The sequence below is a fragment of the Vollenhovia emeryi genome, unplaced genomic scaffold (assembly GCF_000949405.1).
Source record: "Vollenhovia emeryi isolate VEMERY1.0 unplaced genomic scaffold, V.emery_V1.0 DF939175.1, whole genome shotgun sequence".
Lineage (NCBI taxonomy): Eukaryota > Metazoa > Arthropoda > Insecta > Hymenoptera > Formicidae > Vollenhovia > Vollenhovia emeryi.
In genome coordinates, this window is record NW_011967191.1 from 1,083,978 (window position 1) to 1,101,663 (window position 17,686).

The window sequence follows — 17,686 nt, forward strand, 5'->3', positions numbered from 1 at the left end:
TATACCTAAAGCTAATCCTACTTACAGCTTATCCGAGGAAGTAGTATAAAGTGTAAAAGGTACACTGTAGTTGTACTTTGGTACGATTGGAAACCAACCAAAGTGTAAACCTTTTACACTTTATACTACTCCCTCGGATAAGCTGTAAGTAGGGTTAGCTTTTATAGGTATAGAAGCGAGTATCGGATGAGCCACAAGTAGGATCATCCCTAGGTGTAGAATGGGCATTAGGTGACAGCTTCACATGGGGATATTTTTAATTGCTCTTTGTTCTTTGTATAAAGTCGTGAACCTCCCGCGTTGTTTTCATGCGTGCTACAATCGTGTGGAAGAATTTTGTAATTTTATAAAGCCAATTTCAAATTGCTCACGAGAAAAAAATTGAAAACTTCAAATACCATGTATAATTTTCATTAGACTTCTGACCCGAGTGTTTTAAGTGTGAAAATGTTCTGCTATTCGGTCCGCAGCTTATCCTGGTACTATTTCGTGCATAAAAGCTAATAAAAATAACATTTACCAGCGCAAAAAGTATATTCGAATGTGTCGGTAAAGCAGCTCGTGACGTAGCTCTTGTCGTAAAACTCGCGCTGGTTGGCTGCAGGGGTTCGATCACGAGTCTTTTCCTCTCCGGCGTAAACTCGTGAAGAGTGAAAATTTTCATTGATGAGCTCAATATATTGGTCGATGCAATTTTTCCACTTTTCACGAGTTTACGCTGGAGGTTGATTGACGCTCGAGCCGCTGCTGAATCGAGCGTTCGCGTCGCGCCGGTCCGCGCGAGCCCATCTGAGTCGAGCATGGTTTACGGCAGTCACACGAGGTGTAAATATGGTCGCTCGCTCTGACAGTTCGCGACACTCGCGATAGGCCACGATGAACAGATTCGAGTACGGTGATTCTCGGTTTATGCCGAACGAGGCTTACGTGAGACGCGACACGGTCGTGCGTCTCTACGATGGCGATACAAAGGTAATGACACCGCGGCTGACAGTATCAATTTCGCTCGGTGGAGCGAAAAGTGTGTGTGTGTGTGTGTGCGCCACGTTTAGATCCTCGCGACTCGTCGCTCTAAGTTTTAAGCCGTAGACTTAAAGATACCGGTACTAAAATAATTTCTTTATTTCGATAGACAAATTTCGAAAATGGTGAATTAATCCTAACTAGTCACAGAGTACTCTGGGGCAGGCCGGGCGACATATCGCGAGGTAACACCTGCTTGTCGCTTTCGCTCAGACATATCGTTTTCTTCGAAGAGGAAAATCCCGGACCGTTCTCCTTCCGTAGCAAGAAGATTGTGCTACACCTCTCCGAGCCTGCCGTTGGTAAGATTTAAGGGTGGAATTGTCTACGAGTCATTTCGACGGTTTATATTTGCCTGTCTGTTTGTAGACAAGATGCCTGGTCCAACGGATAGTAGTTTGTACAATTATGTCAAGTTGTCGTTTAAAGAGGGTCTGGACTCGAATTTTATAACGCAATTGTCCGACACTATTATGAGACGAATGTGGGAATTTGCTCCTGCCACTGGATTAATCGTCCCTGCTGTACGCGATAATCAAGAAAGCGCTAAACTGCTACCTCGTATAAAAACGCGAACGGGCATTATTGGTATCGAGAGAAGTCTACAAGAGAAGCAGAAAGAAACTGACGAGAGTATATCGCTGGCGTTTCAAGATCTTACCAAGCTTATGGATATGGCTAAAGATATGGTGGCCATCTCAAAGACCATTTCGGCTAAAATAAGGGTGATTTTCAATGATTCCTTCGTAAAGCTGACAGGTTGAGGTTCGTAATGCAGGATCATTGCAGGAAAGACAAGGAGATATAACGGAGGATGAGACTGTCAGATTTAAGGCTTACTTAATGAGCTTAGGTATCGACGATCCAGTAACGAGAGACGCGTACAAGAGCAGCAACGAGTACTTTCAACAATTGGCCAAGCAGCTTGCGTGTATATTGGAAGAGCCGATAAAGGTTTGCGGTATATGTATACCGTACATTGCTTACCGAATGTAAAGAGCGGTGAAAAATGTTATTCATTTCAGGAGGTAGGCGGTATGATGACGCTTACAGATGTTTATTGTCGCGCAAACAGGGCCAGAGGTTTGGAGCTTTTATCTCCCGAGGATTTATTGCACGCCAGCAGACAATTGGCGCCCTTAGGTTTACCAATTGTGTTAAGAAGCTTCGATAGCGGCGTTATGGTTCTCCAAATTCGATCTCACGACGATAATGCTGTTGTTGATCGTATAACGGAATTGGTAAGCACTGAATGACGCCATCAATTTGTATAACCCAAATTATTTCACTGTATCTCGGACGTAAAATTTTTTAGTTGAAAGAAAAAGGCTCTATGACGGCCGAAGATCTTGCACAATCCGAAGGTATATCGGTATTGTTGGCACGCGAACGATTGCTAGTCACGGAGAAGCACGGCAAAGCCTGCAGGGACGATTCGATAGAAGCTCTCAGATTCTATCCCAATCTATTTTTAGAAGAAATATCTAGTGAATAATTTTTAACTGTCACGAATGTACGGTTGATTGCCTTTTCAAACTAATGTTGGCCATCGTGTAACACCAACGCTTCAAGGTTTTATATATTTTTTAAGTTTTCATATGTCCAAAATGCAATTAAATTAAACGCTATTAAAATTGAATTATCTTGTAAAATATAAATAATACTTATTTTTAAGCATAATTATTTACTTCTCTGTAAAGTTATAAATATATGTATAATGGTTTTTGAACAAGCGAATATGTTGATATAATGATTATTTCCCTATGAAAATCTCACAAGTGTACGAAAAGGTATCTGTATATTTTTAATAAGTATATTTAAAAAATCAAAGCACCTTTGAAATGCCTACTTTATTGTAAATTATATGAGGTAAAAAATCAGCTTTATATCTACGTTTAATTTCTAATTATTTTTCAAATAATAGGAAATATCGAAACAATACAGAAAGAAATCAATTGAGACAGTGTATAATTTCGCACCATTACTTACATGTTCGTTAAATTATTGAGTAAGGTAAATGCATGCCTCTTAGATTTAACAAAATGAATTGCTCATCTGATGAGATAATGAAATGCAAGGCATTGTCCATTAATCGAAATATATATATATATATTTTTAAATTTATTCATTAAACGAATTGTGTAAATAGAACCGCAACCATGATTAACAATGATTCGTGTACAATTAATAGTACGTAACTTTCCGCATCTATAAGTATGCATACACAGGATGGAAATTATTTTCTAAAATAGTGGGCCAATGCTTTCAAGTACAGTATGGCCTTCGGAAAATTTAGAATTTTTTTTAGATGCAATTCTTTTCACTTTTTAATTTTCGTTAAATATTTGGACACAATTAAGTCTTAAATTTTAATTCTCTTAAAACAATAATTTTTGTTATTTACTTTCGTCATCTACATAATAATATCAAGTCAGCTTTATAATTAATAAGTTATTAAATTATAAGATTGTTGATTAAAAATTATTTTTTAATTATTAGAATTATGAAAAATATTAAATTTTAACGAATTAAAAAAAATTAACTCGGAATTTAAGAATATATCGACAAATTCTGATCCACTATTTCAGAGATACACCCTGTATTAGACATATGTTGTACAGCATACAAATGTTCGCTGTACAACTACTGTTCACCATCGTTAAATTACAATATTTTCCAGTCACAATGCAGTTATGTTTTCGTACAATTAATATAATATAGTACAAGTTGTCGTATAACGATGCATATTATATCTTTCGCGAACATTATCTCGAGCGTACCTGCTGCTTTAAAAACCATTTCATTAGTTATAACATCAAAGTCCACAAGTTATATATTAATAAATAAATAAATTGCGTATATTATACTTTGAATAAAATACCGATTATTCATGTATAACATCTGTGATTATTATGTACATACTATATATTTTGGAAATAACAAAAGATTTACGTGCGCATTTTTACTTAATATTGGCAACGATTAATATCAATTTTATTCAGTTATGCAAATTAATTGCGTAATGATAATCCTGTAAAAATCAACTTCTTTTATTAATTTCGGAATTAAATGGAGGTACGTTCGAGTGCATTTCGAAATGCAATAGGGAAGGCTTGGCAAGATTCATTCTCTAAAAGGTTTCACTTTAATCAACGAGATACGAAGATTAACGCACATACATATACAGGATGGGGTGAATGTGCCCTTATTATATCACAGAGAGGCGTAACAAAAATATAAAATAATTTAAATTTTATAGTATTTTGTATATGTGAATCGTACACACTCATGCAATGGCTACGTGTTTCGTGATTCGTCCCACAAATTATTAACATTATAAATTATTATCATTCATAATAACGATATACTTCAATACCCATCGATACCCACGCATAATATTTCTATAATTTATTATTAATGTATTTAATACGTATTATTAATTCAACACATGGTAGACCTTTTATTTTCCACATAATATGACGTGCATCGAATTACGTCAAATTAATCCGTCTGCTTAATTTTATTAACAGAATTAAACTATTATGATTGATACGCGTAGCGATGCTATTTGTAGTACGAATCACTTTGCACTATTATTGTCATTATCATTCGGTTCACTTTCTCTCTTTCTCCTCTCTTCCATTTTCTCCCTTTTGCGTGGGCACTTTTTACTCTGTGTATTTTATTCTTTCAGTTTCTTCTCCCGCCATTTTCTCTCCATTTTATCGTACTGTCTTCTATCCTGTAATATCTGTGTCTCTTCAGTAACCTTTCTGCCTTTTTTCACTCTTTTATTTATCCCTTCCTCTTTTTAACCACTACGGCTAGCTTCTGACAAAATTAAATTCTGAAAAACGAGATGTAAACTATTAAACACTTTTCATTTTTTTCCCCTGAACTTGTCCTGCGCAAATATGATGTGTCAGGTTCAATTTCAACGTATACACGTATACACGGGACTCCCACAAGATGATGGGTAGCAGTCAAAATGGTAGCTCCAACACTTATCTTTTTATGAGCGAGATACCTTTACATTTTACAATACAATCGATAGAGAGCAATGCGTTTTTGCTGAAATGTTAATTTTAGAGAACAAGGCTGCATTGTTTTTCCAATTATAGCCCTTTTCCGCAATACCGTGTATACGGTGTCTACGCATATCAAACATAGACACTTAACAGTATGCGTTATGCGTACATGTGCATAGACGCGAATCGCGTATAAGTATGAAGAATAAAAGTTTAGTTTTGTGCTGATATACAACAGTGTTAAATGCTAACTTGCTTATCTTGGCTTACATGTATGCATACAGATAATTCGTACGCAATACGTACCATTTATATACAGTGCTTTATCATTAAAGGTACAGTTTAATAAATTATTTATAAATTTTAATTACTAATTGCGCATACGTTTGTACGCGATTCGAAGCTATCTCGAACAAACCATTTCGACCAAGTTGCTTAAAAAGAGCACGATAAGGTTGTCTAAAAGACACAATTACAAATTATGTATAAATAAAAATTCGAGCAAATTTTAGCAGTTTTAGCAAAAATTATCAAAGAATACGTCAACATTAAAGTCAGAATAATCAAATATCACGATATCAAGACGCTTACATGAAGAAATTTACGCTTAAATCGAGAATCTGTGATAATTCTCTGCGTATTCCATTTTCAATAGCATAATTTTCCACTGTTATTAGAGACATCTGTTACTCTTGCCTCTCGCAAAATGCGCATTCTTCAAATCAATCTGTCCATCTAAACTGTCTTCGCGCGAACCACCACGTATATATCGTATATGTATATGTATATCAATGAGGAGAATAAGTATCGTTCGCAAAGAGTGTCTTACAATTACATTTATGGAATTAATGACAAGTGAGCGATATTAGTCCCATTAGTAATTGGCGATAGAAAACTGCGTAAGTTAATAAGTGTGAAGTGGAATAGTTGCTTTCCATGATGAAGAGTGTACGGTATAGATAGTAAAATTTTGTAATGCTTTTGTAACGCTTGTCTTTATATGTATGTATATATATTATACGTACACACCCCCACACACACACACACGCGCGCGCGCACACACACATACACACGTGCACGCGTACGACTTGCCAGTTTTATGTATATGAAGAGGTACAAAAGTTATAGATATAGAATAGGCGTTGAGGTCCAAAAGGCTGTCTAATTCGTGCGGGTTATTTAACGATCCTTTTGTGTGTTTGTTCTTGTTTTAATAGCGATCGTACTCGTACATCGATCGACGATGTCGGAACCGTTTCACACGCTAATGTCCTCGATTGCGCTCTGCAAAGTAAATTTTCTAAAAAAGAAAGAGCATACCTAAGGGAAACTCACACGGGAATTTTTATTCCGCAGAAATAAATTTTTATCACTTTTAAGATTAAAAGTAAATTTTTTGCATACCTTCTTACCTGCATTGTAAATACAACGCTTTGTATTATAGCGAGTCCACATAATTAAATGTCTAAAAATGAGATGAGGAAAAATTTATAAAAGATTTTAAGTTTAAAATTACAACAATTAAATTGCCTAATTCTCTCTATTGGAAGAATAAAAAATAAATATGTAATTTTTCAAGGAATTTCATGACTGAATTAAGCCTGATTGATTCTGAATACATTGCAGAATAATTCCCATCGGTTCCCCATAATCCTTGTTTACAAGGATATTATCTGATATTAATTCTTGGTTATTATTAAAGCCTAATAAACGCTGCACTTAAATTCTTTTCTGTGCTAAATAAATTTAAAAACATTTTCGGAGCGTAAATCGCGAAGGGACAGGCACGCACGTCGCTATGTATGGGTCACTAACAAACAGCAGCGATTCTTTAAGGGGTAATTATATAGAAAGGTCTAGCATCTTCCTTACATGTTAATTTACGGTATCCTTAGGCTAATCTACATTAAACTCTAATGATAGTCAAAACTTGTGACCCTTAGTTTTTAAAAGGCAATGCATTATTCAAAGAATCAACATGTAACATTTATCAGGAAATTATGGCGATTATGTAGGATCGTGTAATATTTTTTACGGATGCAATGAAAACCCGTGTATCTATGGTGCAAGTCTTGTCAGTCTCAAAATAATTCCGACATCATCGAATACTGTAATCAGGCTTTTTATCGCATGAATCGCCTCGTCATTGAATGGATTATAATCAATCGATTGATTAGCATTCGTGAAAAAATACATTCTGCCATCTTCCATCTATGGTGATAAATTGTGCATCAGCTTTGTGTATTAAACGATGATTATTCAATCACGTTTGGCATATACATTAGCATAGAAAAAGCGATTGGTAATATCAAGTGAATTCGAAATTTGATGAATCATCTTAATTCCTAAAAGAGGGGTGAATATTTTTGTAATAGGCGTATTGCACCAATGATAAATAAATGTTTCATGTTTTGCTAACGACTACACGATTGGTTTTACACTTGTATAGCGTTAAGCATTTGTAGTCTCTAGTTTAGTCTAGTTTTGTAGATTAGCTTGTAATCTAATTCTTAAGAGAGAGAAACTTACAGTTAAAATATTCGTAAAAGGGATCCAAAACGAATTAATTGCTTTAAAAGAGTTAATTGCTTAGAAAGAGATATGTAACAGAACACATAAATTTTGCTTCAGTCGGCGTTTCAGTCGGCCGCGTTGAATCCCTTAATAGATCTATCTATCTATTTAGAAGGAAGATTTAATTGCCGCAATTGTTTGCAATTTGCACGATTTTTCAAGTAACAATCTAAATGCAAAATTTGCTCGAACCATTCTAATTGTCCAGATCATGATTTCTGTAAACGATGGTGCGGATCACTTTGGAGCAGTGTTCGTGCTTGATGAATTCAGTATTCGCCTAACTGAATAATTGCGATAATTAGTATTTAGCTCGTGCGATTCAGTAATGTGCATACAATTTCGCTCATAAATTCCGTCATTAACAAGATCGCGCATATTACCACGCGATGGTCCAAACGACCGTTAACAGTAGATAGATTAGAGCGCGCTTGCAATGCGCATCTCTCCACGAGATTTTATTTTATTTTATACAGATATATATATATATGCGTACCCTTCTCAACATTAAATACATCAAAGAAGGGATGCGTCACACAAAATTTTATACGAGAGGATCCGGGATCAAAAGTGATATTTTAGGATTGTTTCGCAAATCGCTGTTCCAGTTACTTTTTTTGAGTGGAACACGGTTCTGTTTCTACTTCCTGAGAGGATGCCACATAGCGACCGGACGCCGCAAGGCCGTTAACATCTGTCTCCAATGAGCCAGCGCTTTTCCCGTCGAGGTAGATCCTACAATAATGTGCCCTACAGAGTACGCCTTTGTACCTTGATCTCCGTTCAATTCCGCCACCGTCAATCTCAGCTGGATAGTCTGAGAAAAGATAATCGTTTTGCGATAAGAACATTCCCATAAGATCGAGAATTATATCATTCGTAAAGAAATTTCGTAAGAAAATCTCTCTGCCAAAGTGAATGTTATTGAAGCAAGTATCACCGACTCGGTTAGCTTTAACGAAATTAAACCATGTCCTTATTACGATTGTTGTTATTGAGAAAAATGGAAATTGATCAAAACCTGTAAAGCGTGCGCTGGCACACTGAATATTATTGCCTCGTTGAAGATCGGACTTTTCTCGCCTTTCTTCACGGATGTCTTCTTCTTATGCATCTTTTTCCCTTGCTGAAGTAGGTATACCTTAGTGAGAAAAATATTTTAACATTTTCTTGAAAAATTACATTTATCAAAGTGTAGTATAGAAGAGGTTCAATTACCTTGACGAAGAAATCACCCGGAGATAAATTTACGCCGTGCAAGTTGCGCGCTTTAACTACTACGAGGGTGAGTCTCTCCGCCGTAGGCAAGTAACTAAGAGAGAACATCAACTCTCCTAGATGTGGAGTGGGTAAGGCAGGTCCACTGAGTGCTAGCCAAGTTGTAGCAGGTGGTCTCGCTGCAGGTCCGAGCTTCAAACTGGCTTCACCGATTAAGGATGCGCCGCCGCCAATGTTAGATTCATCAGAAAATACCTGAATAATAAACAAAATTATTACCCAAGGAAAATGAAAAGTCAACATGATGTCAATTTCATGTCATATTGACCAAACTTATGTCATATTTTCGTCAATATGACATCAAATTGATCGTCATCTGGACTTTTCAGTTTTCCTTGGGTTATTTTCATACCTCAAATTGTGCATTCATGTATCTACAGTTTAACATTCCATATAGAAAAATTAATTAATTTTTATTTGATATATTATTTATATTTAACACGTATCAAATAGAAACTAGAGGCGGAAAGAAATCAATAGCAAAGACTACCTCGACAAGAAGTGCTTTGCCTGTTGGTCCGCCATCGAGAGGAAATAAAAATTTCTCCTGATAACTAGGCGATGGACATCCCCTGTAAATTCTCGTTTGCACATGAGTCTGCCTGTCGGGTAGTAGACACACTCTACGAAGAAAAAATTATCTTTGAGTATATCTATACTAAGAATTTCGTTAATTATTAATTAGTTGTATGATTTAAATGATTTTTTCTTTTTAAAAGAATTTGTAATTCTATTAAAAGAATTATAAATTCACTGGACATTAACTTATCATGAAAAAAATGTCCTGCACGGGAGTAATAAAACTTCCTACGTATTACATGATAGAGTCTATATATAAGATTCTCGAGATATATTTATCTCTAATGTGACATTCTATTTTTACTAAATAATACACGATACTAGTGGGCAAAGATGACATTTACCTGACGAAAGTATCTTGCGCAGGAGAGCCGTCGGCAGCAACGAGATCCCTGGCTTCCAAGACACTTACGGCCAGATCGCCTTCGCAATCGCTTCCGCGACCACCCCATCTCTCATGTTCGAGTCCGACACAGATGTGGCCTACGATAGGCGCCTCTTCCAAATCGTTCAGGTTGATGCTGGTATCGGAACATACGCTCTCGCAGCTAATCGCTCTTTTTAAAGTGGATTCGTCGGGCGGCGGTTCCGGCTCGGGTCCTAGCGAACTTCGTCGATTTCCCGATCTGATGTTACTGTGATCGTTTATCGCGTAACTCAGGTACGACTCTTCCAGACTCTGAAAATTATAAACAAATGTTCTTTGCATTGTCCATGAAATGATTTCTTACGCTTTTAAAATATGTATTATTACCTGTGAAAGTCGTCTCTTCAATTGCACCTCCTCCAAGGCGGCATAGAGTTCCTGGCTATTTCTTCTCCTGCAAAAACAAATTGTGTAAACGCACATAACGTGCACGTTCTGATCTTGTAACAACGAAAGTAATTTAGAGAACATTATATAATTTTGTATCGTAAAGTCCATACCTCGAGGGGTCGGCAGCATCAAGTTCTATATATTCGTGAATACCATTCAGTCTTTCTATACTTTTACGTCTTTGTTCGAGGCTGTTAAAAATATCCTGAAAAATAATTTTAATGTAAGGAATCAAGATATGTTACTACCAAATATTTCTTACAATATGCGAAAACAGTTTTAAAGGGTACGCACCTCTGACGTTCGAGTAAAACTGGGATCTGATAAATACGTATAAGACTCGTGATTGTGATCTTTAAGCAATAAGGGAGACGACGGTGGGTCTTGTAGACTATTGTACACCTATAAGCAAGACAGACAAAGTTAATAACAAGGTTAATGAACAATAAGTTATTATTAATGTTACACGAAGTAAAAAGAGCGTGAAAATCAATTAGTACTTCTTGCGCTGTCCTATGAGCTTCGAGGTTTAATTCAGGGCTATAAAGATCAGAACTCCGTCTCGAACCGTCGAGACCAGTCAGGTCTGGATCGGTTTCCGCATAAATATCTCGCATATCTTGCAAGTATTCGGCGTCCTGTAAAGGATCTTCAGTACTATCATTCACGAACGGTGGTGGTGTCGATGGAAACGCAAGTCGTTGTACTTGCTGCGCCGAGGACAGTACCGAACTAGGGACAAAGAAATGTACTTGCTATAATTTCATGTAAAAGATATAGCTCTGTTTGATAATAAAATATTGAAAATTTATCTGCTTTGTCAACTTTTAGTAACTCACTTATAAAACTCCGAGGCATCTATGTAGCTCTGTGAGGTGACTGATCTGAGCGCGCTGAAGATTCTCTCGCCGGTTGTCGGGCTCTTTTTCGTCATCTCTTGAGATGGATCCGGCGGTGCCGGTGGCGGTGGTATCGGACTCAAAGCAGACTCACTCGCGATTTTCGTCTCGTCTACGATCGATTCTTGAATTGCGTTTACGAACAGTATCGATTCACGACTTGAGCGTGTCTGCAGCTCGTTCATGGGTTCGTAGACAGGTAGGTCAGGCAAGCTCTGAATGTATTGCGAGACTCGCTGAAGATCATGCGACTTGGACAGATCGCCGTGAAACAAGTATGAATCGATATCTTCTTGATGGCCGGAAGTACTCTTGAACGGAGTCATCTCGATGTTCTGCATATCGTTATTCTTTCGATTGAGGTCTCCATTCAGCTCCTCGCTGTTCTGAAGCATCTTGGAAATGGTCTGTGGCCCGTATATCGACTCCATGATCATCTGGTTAGCTGCGTTCTGGTTAACTGAATTCGTCATATTGAAGTTATCCGGAAATCCTCTGGATTCATTCCTCGCGTATGGTCGCGCGACATGATTTCTCTGAACGATCTCGTAGTTGCCGTAACTTCTACTGATATCTTCATCGTTCAACTTGTCATGATGGTTATTTAGGGGTTCGCTTATACCGTATCTGAGCCACGCCGACTCTTTGGAAGGAGGCTCGAATTGCCTGTAAAGTCGACGTAAAGAAATGAAACGTAAGCTGCTTTATAGTTTTAGCTTTGTCACCTAAATAAATTAGTATATATTAAAGTTGAAGTCTGCGAGGAAAAGATCGTTTATCTGCGAGGAAAAGCTTCTATATTACCTGGTTAATCTAGAATCTACATGGTTTTGACTGGAGTAAGGTGTCATTTGAATATTCTCCGCTATCGTTTTCGCGGGACCATTGTCGAATATGAAGGTAGAACGTTCGATCGACTGGAAGGGGTCGTGATTCTTTGGCGGTTCGCTCTGAAAGAGAAACACGGACGGACCGGGGGCTCTCGATCGTATCGATCCTCTTTGCAACGACGGCGGCGGCGTCAACGGACCCGGACCGACTTCGTGCATTCTAATATAGTCGACGGTACTCGACGTCTGAAGCGGCGACGGCCTCGGACGAGCGGTCGGTCGTGGTTGAGGAGCAGGCCTCAGTGGTTGAGGTGGTATCGTGCTGCCGCCGAGAGGTGGATGTAGATCCCTGTCGACAGCCTCAAATCTGTATAACAGTATGAGGGTGTAATGTATCCTTCTATATGTGTAACAATATCAAATATATTTTTATTTCATTTAACTCAATGTTATTTCATTACAAAAGATATTAAATTATATTAAGATAAGATGCACAATCTAGAGATTCAAGCTTTTTCTTTCTTTTAGAAATTTCATTATCATTGAAACTATAGTAGTCTCAGTCTCAGTTACTTATACTCATAATATGTAGAGACTGTCGTGTCACAATTTGATTCGATTAATTTGATTAATCGTATATATAAATATTGTAAAATCATAATTATTCAATTGATCGCATACCTGGTAAAGGCTCCTTGCGCATCTAGCCGGAGGTCGCTATCGCTATGCAAGAGATGTTGAGAGGCATTTCCAGTCTGGCGATATAGGCCTGGTATTGTCTGGGCGGTCGGATGCTGAGCCTTTACCAATCCCACCTTTAAATAGTGCCATAATTGGACATATATTAAAATAATAATATAAGGCTACAATGGTATGAGATTACAAAAGATAATTGTAATATTTATAATTAACGGTTATAGCAATGATATAATTGTAGGATTGCAGAAAATTTGTTTAAAGTTTCTAGATAAAATTGAACAATTTTTAATCAAACAAATTTTTTAATAAAACGAAAAATACGTTATTATCGTAAATCTTTTAGGTAATAACTGCAAATTTTCAAGTAATAAAACTTTGATAAAATCTAAATGTAACTAGCATTTTGAAATACATTACCTTTTCTTCCCGTGGTGCCCAAAGCCAGGAAAGCCTCTGTCTCCATTCCTCGCAAACGCTCCATACATTCCTCGTGCCAAATTGCCATCCGATGCAATATCTGTGGGATTGACGCGACTACAGAAGCTAAACGCTAATTATATATATGTATATTACAAATCATGAAATCATTTATTTGAAATTATAATTTGGAAATATCGGATATAGTTTCAAACAACAAAATGAAATAAGCTGTAAGGATCTGCCATTATGAATTTTGTAATTCTGATCTCATATGTGTAATCAGCAACCTGAAAAACTTCCGAATAACGAAATCCAGACAAATCAATTGCATTTCTTGCAATTTCCACTCTTTACATTGGATCCGTCATCTTGGATTTTACAATTTTTAAATTTTGACTTTAGATCAGAAATCAGTGATTTCAAAAACCTCCAAGTACCTAGTTTCGGAATATCGTTTATAGGAATTTTATTACTACAAGATATTTTATAGAAAATAACATTTTTTAATTAAAACTTTAACTTTGAGCTGCTATATTTAGTTAATCGTCGATAATTTTAGAATTTCGACTTTAAATATAGAATTAGCGAATCAAAATCCTTCTAGATACGAAGTAGTAAAGACATCGGAGTGAAAGAAGTGTTAGTTTTTTAATTTCGGGAGGTGTGACATGTACTCGTATGTCACACTGTGCCCCTCAAAGAGTTATAGAGAGATAAGTAAATTACTTGTTTAATTTCTCTGTATATATTCTATTTTGTTGTACAGAATACTCTTATTAACGTAGTATGTATTTTAAACACAAATTCAAGTTTTTAACATTAAATTATTTTATTTGTCTTCTTACACATTTTTAACCGCGTTTGTTATACTATATGTTGTTCTTTAGAATAATCTAATCACTTCCCAAGAACATGTTGATTCTTTATACATTTGCTAAATTGTTATAAAACGTAAGATACGTGTAAGATACATCTTACAATGAAACGTATGTGAATCACCATGTGCTATCCGAGTTACATGCTTACAGTAATTCTGCATTATTAAAAACTCACAGTTAGTTTTCATTGTTCTTATAATACACTTCTGGACGAAACAAAGGTTTGACTTATTATTTCGAGGAAGACTGGATCAAGCTTGTGCTTGGACAAATTTCAAATTAGTAGGGTAATAATTGTTCGTTGAATGACGCTTTCACCTGTTGCAGGCATTAACGCGTTTATCAGTTTCTAAAGACTTGCCATTATACTTTTACACCAAAGAAGATTACGGACAAAGAAGAGATTATCAAAGAAAAATTGAGGATTAAGGATGGCATTCATTTCAGTTGCTTTTTGTGACCTGGAAATTTCTTGGTTACATATATTCAGTACGATATATGTGTGTGCACGTACAAATATTTCTTAAAAAAACTGAATGTGATTCTTAATTTGAATAAAAAGTTTTTATTTCATTTTATTTTAATTAGTTGGTTGGATTAGTTTGCGATAATATTTGATATTTTTATATTAAAATTATTATTGTTACCTTTTGCAAAGAACAAGTGTGGCTCCAGCTGCGATGACGATGACCAAAGCTACTCCGAGTCCGGTAAGAGCCCAACCCATGGCTAAATCCGAAGAATGCTGTGAGATTGTGAAACCTGAAACACACAAATTTACAGCATTGAATTTTAATTGGATTACTCAAATAAAACAATAATCGAAACGTGTTTATCTTTGATCATTATTTAACTGATACGCAATCGTGAATATAAAGATATTTGACCTTTATTGGTAACTAATATTACAATAATATAAAAACATATGTCGGCATTGTAATATAAATTTTTTACATACACAAACTTTTAATAAATAATAAAAATTTATTTCAGAATAATTCTCTGTTTCTTTTCAGTGAAAATACTTAAGTGATTTTAATAATGAATACATAGAATACACAGAATACTGCGATCGATAAAATTGTAAATTTAAAAGAAAACTCTCACGTTCCAGTACAAGCGGAAATGTAGAGAGGCCACGTGCCAACGAAGTAACACTTTTACTTTTGTTTCTTTGATACTCTTTCTGTTAGCGGAAACAATGGTGGCAATTAGCGGTAAGATTTCAGTGTAATTGAAAAGGAAACAAAAGAAATTTTTAAGTACATTTATTCAATGGTTGGTTTCTCCTTCATCTTTTGTGCAAAACAAAATGTAAAGAAGAGATTGCAGAAGTATATTTCGAATTTATCTTTACTTTAAATAGAAATTGATTATTTCTTGCTTACAACAGAGATATAGGACACTTTCCGAAATTATAATTTCAATTATTTTAGCTACAATTTTATAAATAATATATCTTTAATATTATTATGCATATAAAAATATTTTTATTGTTGTTTTGATTTGTAAGAAAGCGAGACACGCTTATGAAACAAAGATTCGGTAACAATAATCAAAAGAAGTGGGTCAGCCAAGAGCTGAACTACTTCTGGTTACATTTGTGTCATTGTGTCAAGGTAACCGAGATTGCTAAAATCTTGCGATTTTAGTACTGCAGATATTATTCGCTTAATTCAAATATATAAAAGCTTAATTGGATATTATCATTTTTATAACTAGAGTATTGGACATAAATAAAGAATAAAAAGTAAATATAAAAATTAGAAACGTCTCGATTTTTCATTCTATCCAATTAATATTCCATTCAATACACTTAAGAGTCATTTAAAATCGTTTTACCAAGATTTCACGTCAAGTGCATCGTACACACTAGTCTGCTCATTATTACCAATAGTTGGAAAGTTTCAGAATCAAACTTAGCGAGTTGTCATGAATAATTCACACGTATAAACCATTCGTTACAAGTTTGTTACCTTGAAAGTTTTTACTCATGACGCACGTAAACTGGATTAATGATCTTTATAGCTTGCTAACTTTTCGTTCAAACATATATATTGAATATGTTTATCATCAACTATTGTGTAAATATAATCCATTATTTCTTTTATTCAATTATTTATAAATAATAGATTTGCACACAATAATTTACACATACGTGCATCAAACAATAAGCAACACTTGATAGAATCCAATAGCTGATAATGTGTAGCTGCTAATGCCACACACACACAGCGGTACCTCGATGTTCACTTTTAAGTAAAATCTGATAAGCTTTGAACTTTTTGTTGTCTAGTCCATATTTATGAGGTATTGTGAATGCAGTTGTGCAGAACTGCAAAGTGCGATGTGCTGTACCCAGCTTCTAATTTAAACCTAGTTAACAAATCCGTAACATGTTTGATGATACATTATTTTCGAAGTAGTTGTGACATTATACGTAACTTTTGCTAACGAGACTTACACTTGTACATTCATATATAGGCTTTGACATTCTTTAAAATCTTCAGTATCTAACTATGGAATTAATATATTGGCTATAACAAGAGTGAACAAATTCAATATGCACCTCCTTATTACATTGTGCAAATATTTTTTACATACCTATATCTTTTAATAGCCAAATCTGATTCGAATTTTTATCACAGAAAGTAAAAAATGGTATATCAAAAGAGAGAGAGAGAGAGAGAGAGAGAGAGAGAGAGAGAGAGAGAGAGAGAGAGAGAGAGAGAGACGGACGAAAGGCGATAGAAAGTAAAATATTGAACTCTATAGTGAAGTATTTCCGTCCGCGCATGCATCAGAAAGTGCCTGAAGGGAAATAGAGGTATAGATTAAATATTTACTGGGCATTTGACTAGTACGCTCTCGTTTCAAATCAAATATCCTTCTATAAAATAATTTTTTTATTAACCCTATCGGACTTGAGTAATCGTCGTTTAATTCTGTCTACGTAAAAAAAAAGTTTTGAGAGGAAATATTGTGAACAATTTAGTATTTTAATAATTTTTTACAAATTATGCAAATAATTAATTGCTGCTCCGTTGAGATAAAAATATCTTACAATTAGCTTTAGTCTTAAGAATAATTTATTTCTCCATTATTCCTGTACATTTTTGAGAAATATTACTTCAAGTGCTATTTTTAGAAGCATAAATTATTACATTTCTTCGTCTCAATTTTAACACCAGATTCTTTCATAAAGTTGATGCAGATTCTTATCTCAGGGAAAATATGGAGAAACCGATAATTCCGTAGTTACAAGCGATAGAAGATGAAGCATTTTCAACGAATTTCAACAAAGTCTCAAGCAGCAAGCAAGTAGCAAAACCATCTTCTTTAGTTAACTTTATAGATATTTTACTTTAAGAGAATTTTAATTTAAAGTTTAGTTATATCAAGAAATAAAAAATTGAAGATTGAGGTAAATAGTGCTCTTTCCCTTGACATTTTCGTTAAGGAAAGGTTCACCTTAGGTATGTCAGAGGATCTGTAAAACTAAAGTTGCGAATTATAGAAAATCCGGTAATTGTGCATAAAAGCGACTTCCTCTCCGATTCGCTTGATTTTTAAATGTTGTTGGGGATGTCTTCCCGAGTAATTTAATATATTTATATAAGGGTCGGACTCAAATAGTTTCGGAGATACAGGCTGAAAACGG

At 35.4% G+C, this 17,686-nt stretch overlaps 2 protein-coding genes across 2 annotated transcripts in view; one reads left to right on the plus strand and one right to left on the minus strand.

The window, feature by feature from the left end:
- The first annotated feature begins 784 nt into the window (after positions 1–784).
- On the plus strand, positions 785–2,662 carry LOC105563483 (vacuolar protein-sorting-associated protein 36). The gene is made up of 6 exons (XM_012015102.1): positions 785–972; positions 1,133–1,325; positions 1,393–1,748; positions 1,813–1,977; positions 2,049–2,264; positions 2,339–2,662. The coding sequence occupies exons 1-6, from the start codon at positions 877–879 to the stop codon at positions 2,516–2,518; spliced, it is 1,206 nt and encodes a 401-aa protein (XP_011870492.1). The 5' UTR covers positions 785–876; the 3' UTR covers positions 2,519–2,662.
- A 448-nt stretch (positions 2,663–3,110) lies between these two features.
- Positions 3,111–17,686, minus strand: part of LOC105563485 — a 35,784-nt gene continuing 21,208 nt past the window's right edge. The window contains exons 2-15 of the mRNA XM_012015103.1: positions 14,673–14,787; positions 13,145–13,244; positions 12,710–12,843; positions 12,003–12,395; positions 11,139–11,864; positions 10,800–11,031; positions 10,594–10,701; positions 10,410–10,504; positions 10,237–10,303; positions 9,827–10,161; positions 9,394–9,526; positions 8,844–9,098; positions 8,647–8,766; positions 3,111–8,442 (exon numbers count right to left, since the gene is read on the minus strand). Coding sequence (XP_011870493.1) covers positions 8,266–8,442; positions 8,647–8,766; positions 8,844–9,098; positions 9,394–9,526; positions 9,827–10,161; positions 10,237–10,303; positions 10,410–10,504; positions 10,594–10,701; positions 10,800–11,031; positions 11,139–11,864; positions 12,003–12,395; positions 12,710–12,843; positions 13,145–13,244; positions 14,673–14,752 — 2,955 coding nt within the window. The 5' untranslated portion in view covers positions 14,753–14,787 and the 3' untranslated portion in view covers positions 3,111–8,265. The remainder of the gene's footprint in view (positions 8,443–8,646; positions 8,767–8,843; positions 9,099–9,393; positions 9,527–9,826; positions 10,162–10,236; positions 10,304–10,409; positions 10,505–10,593; positions 10,702–10,799; positions 11,032–11,138; positions 11,865–12,002; positions 12,396–12,709; positions 12,844–13,144; positions 13,245–14,672; positions 14,788–17,686) is intronic.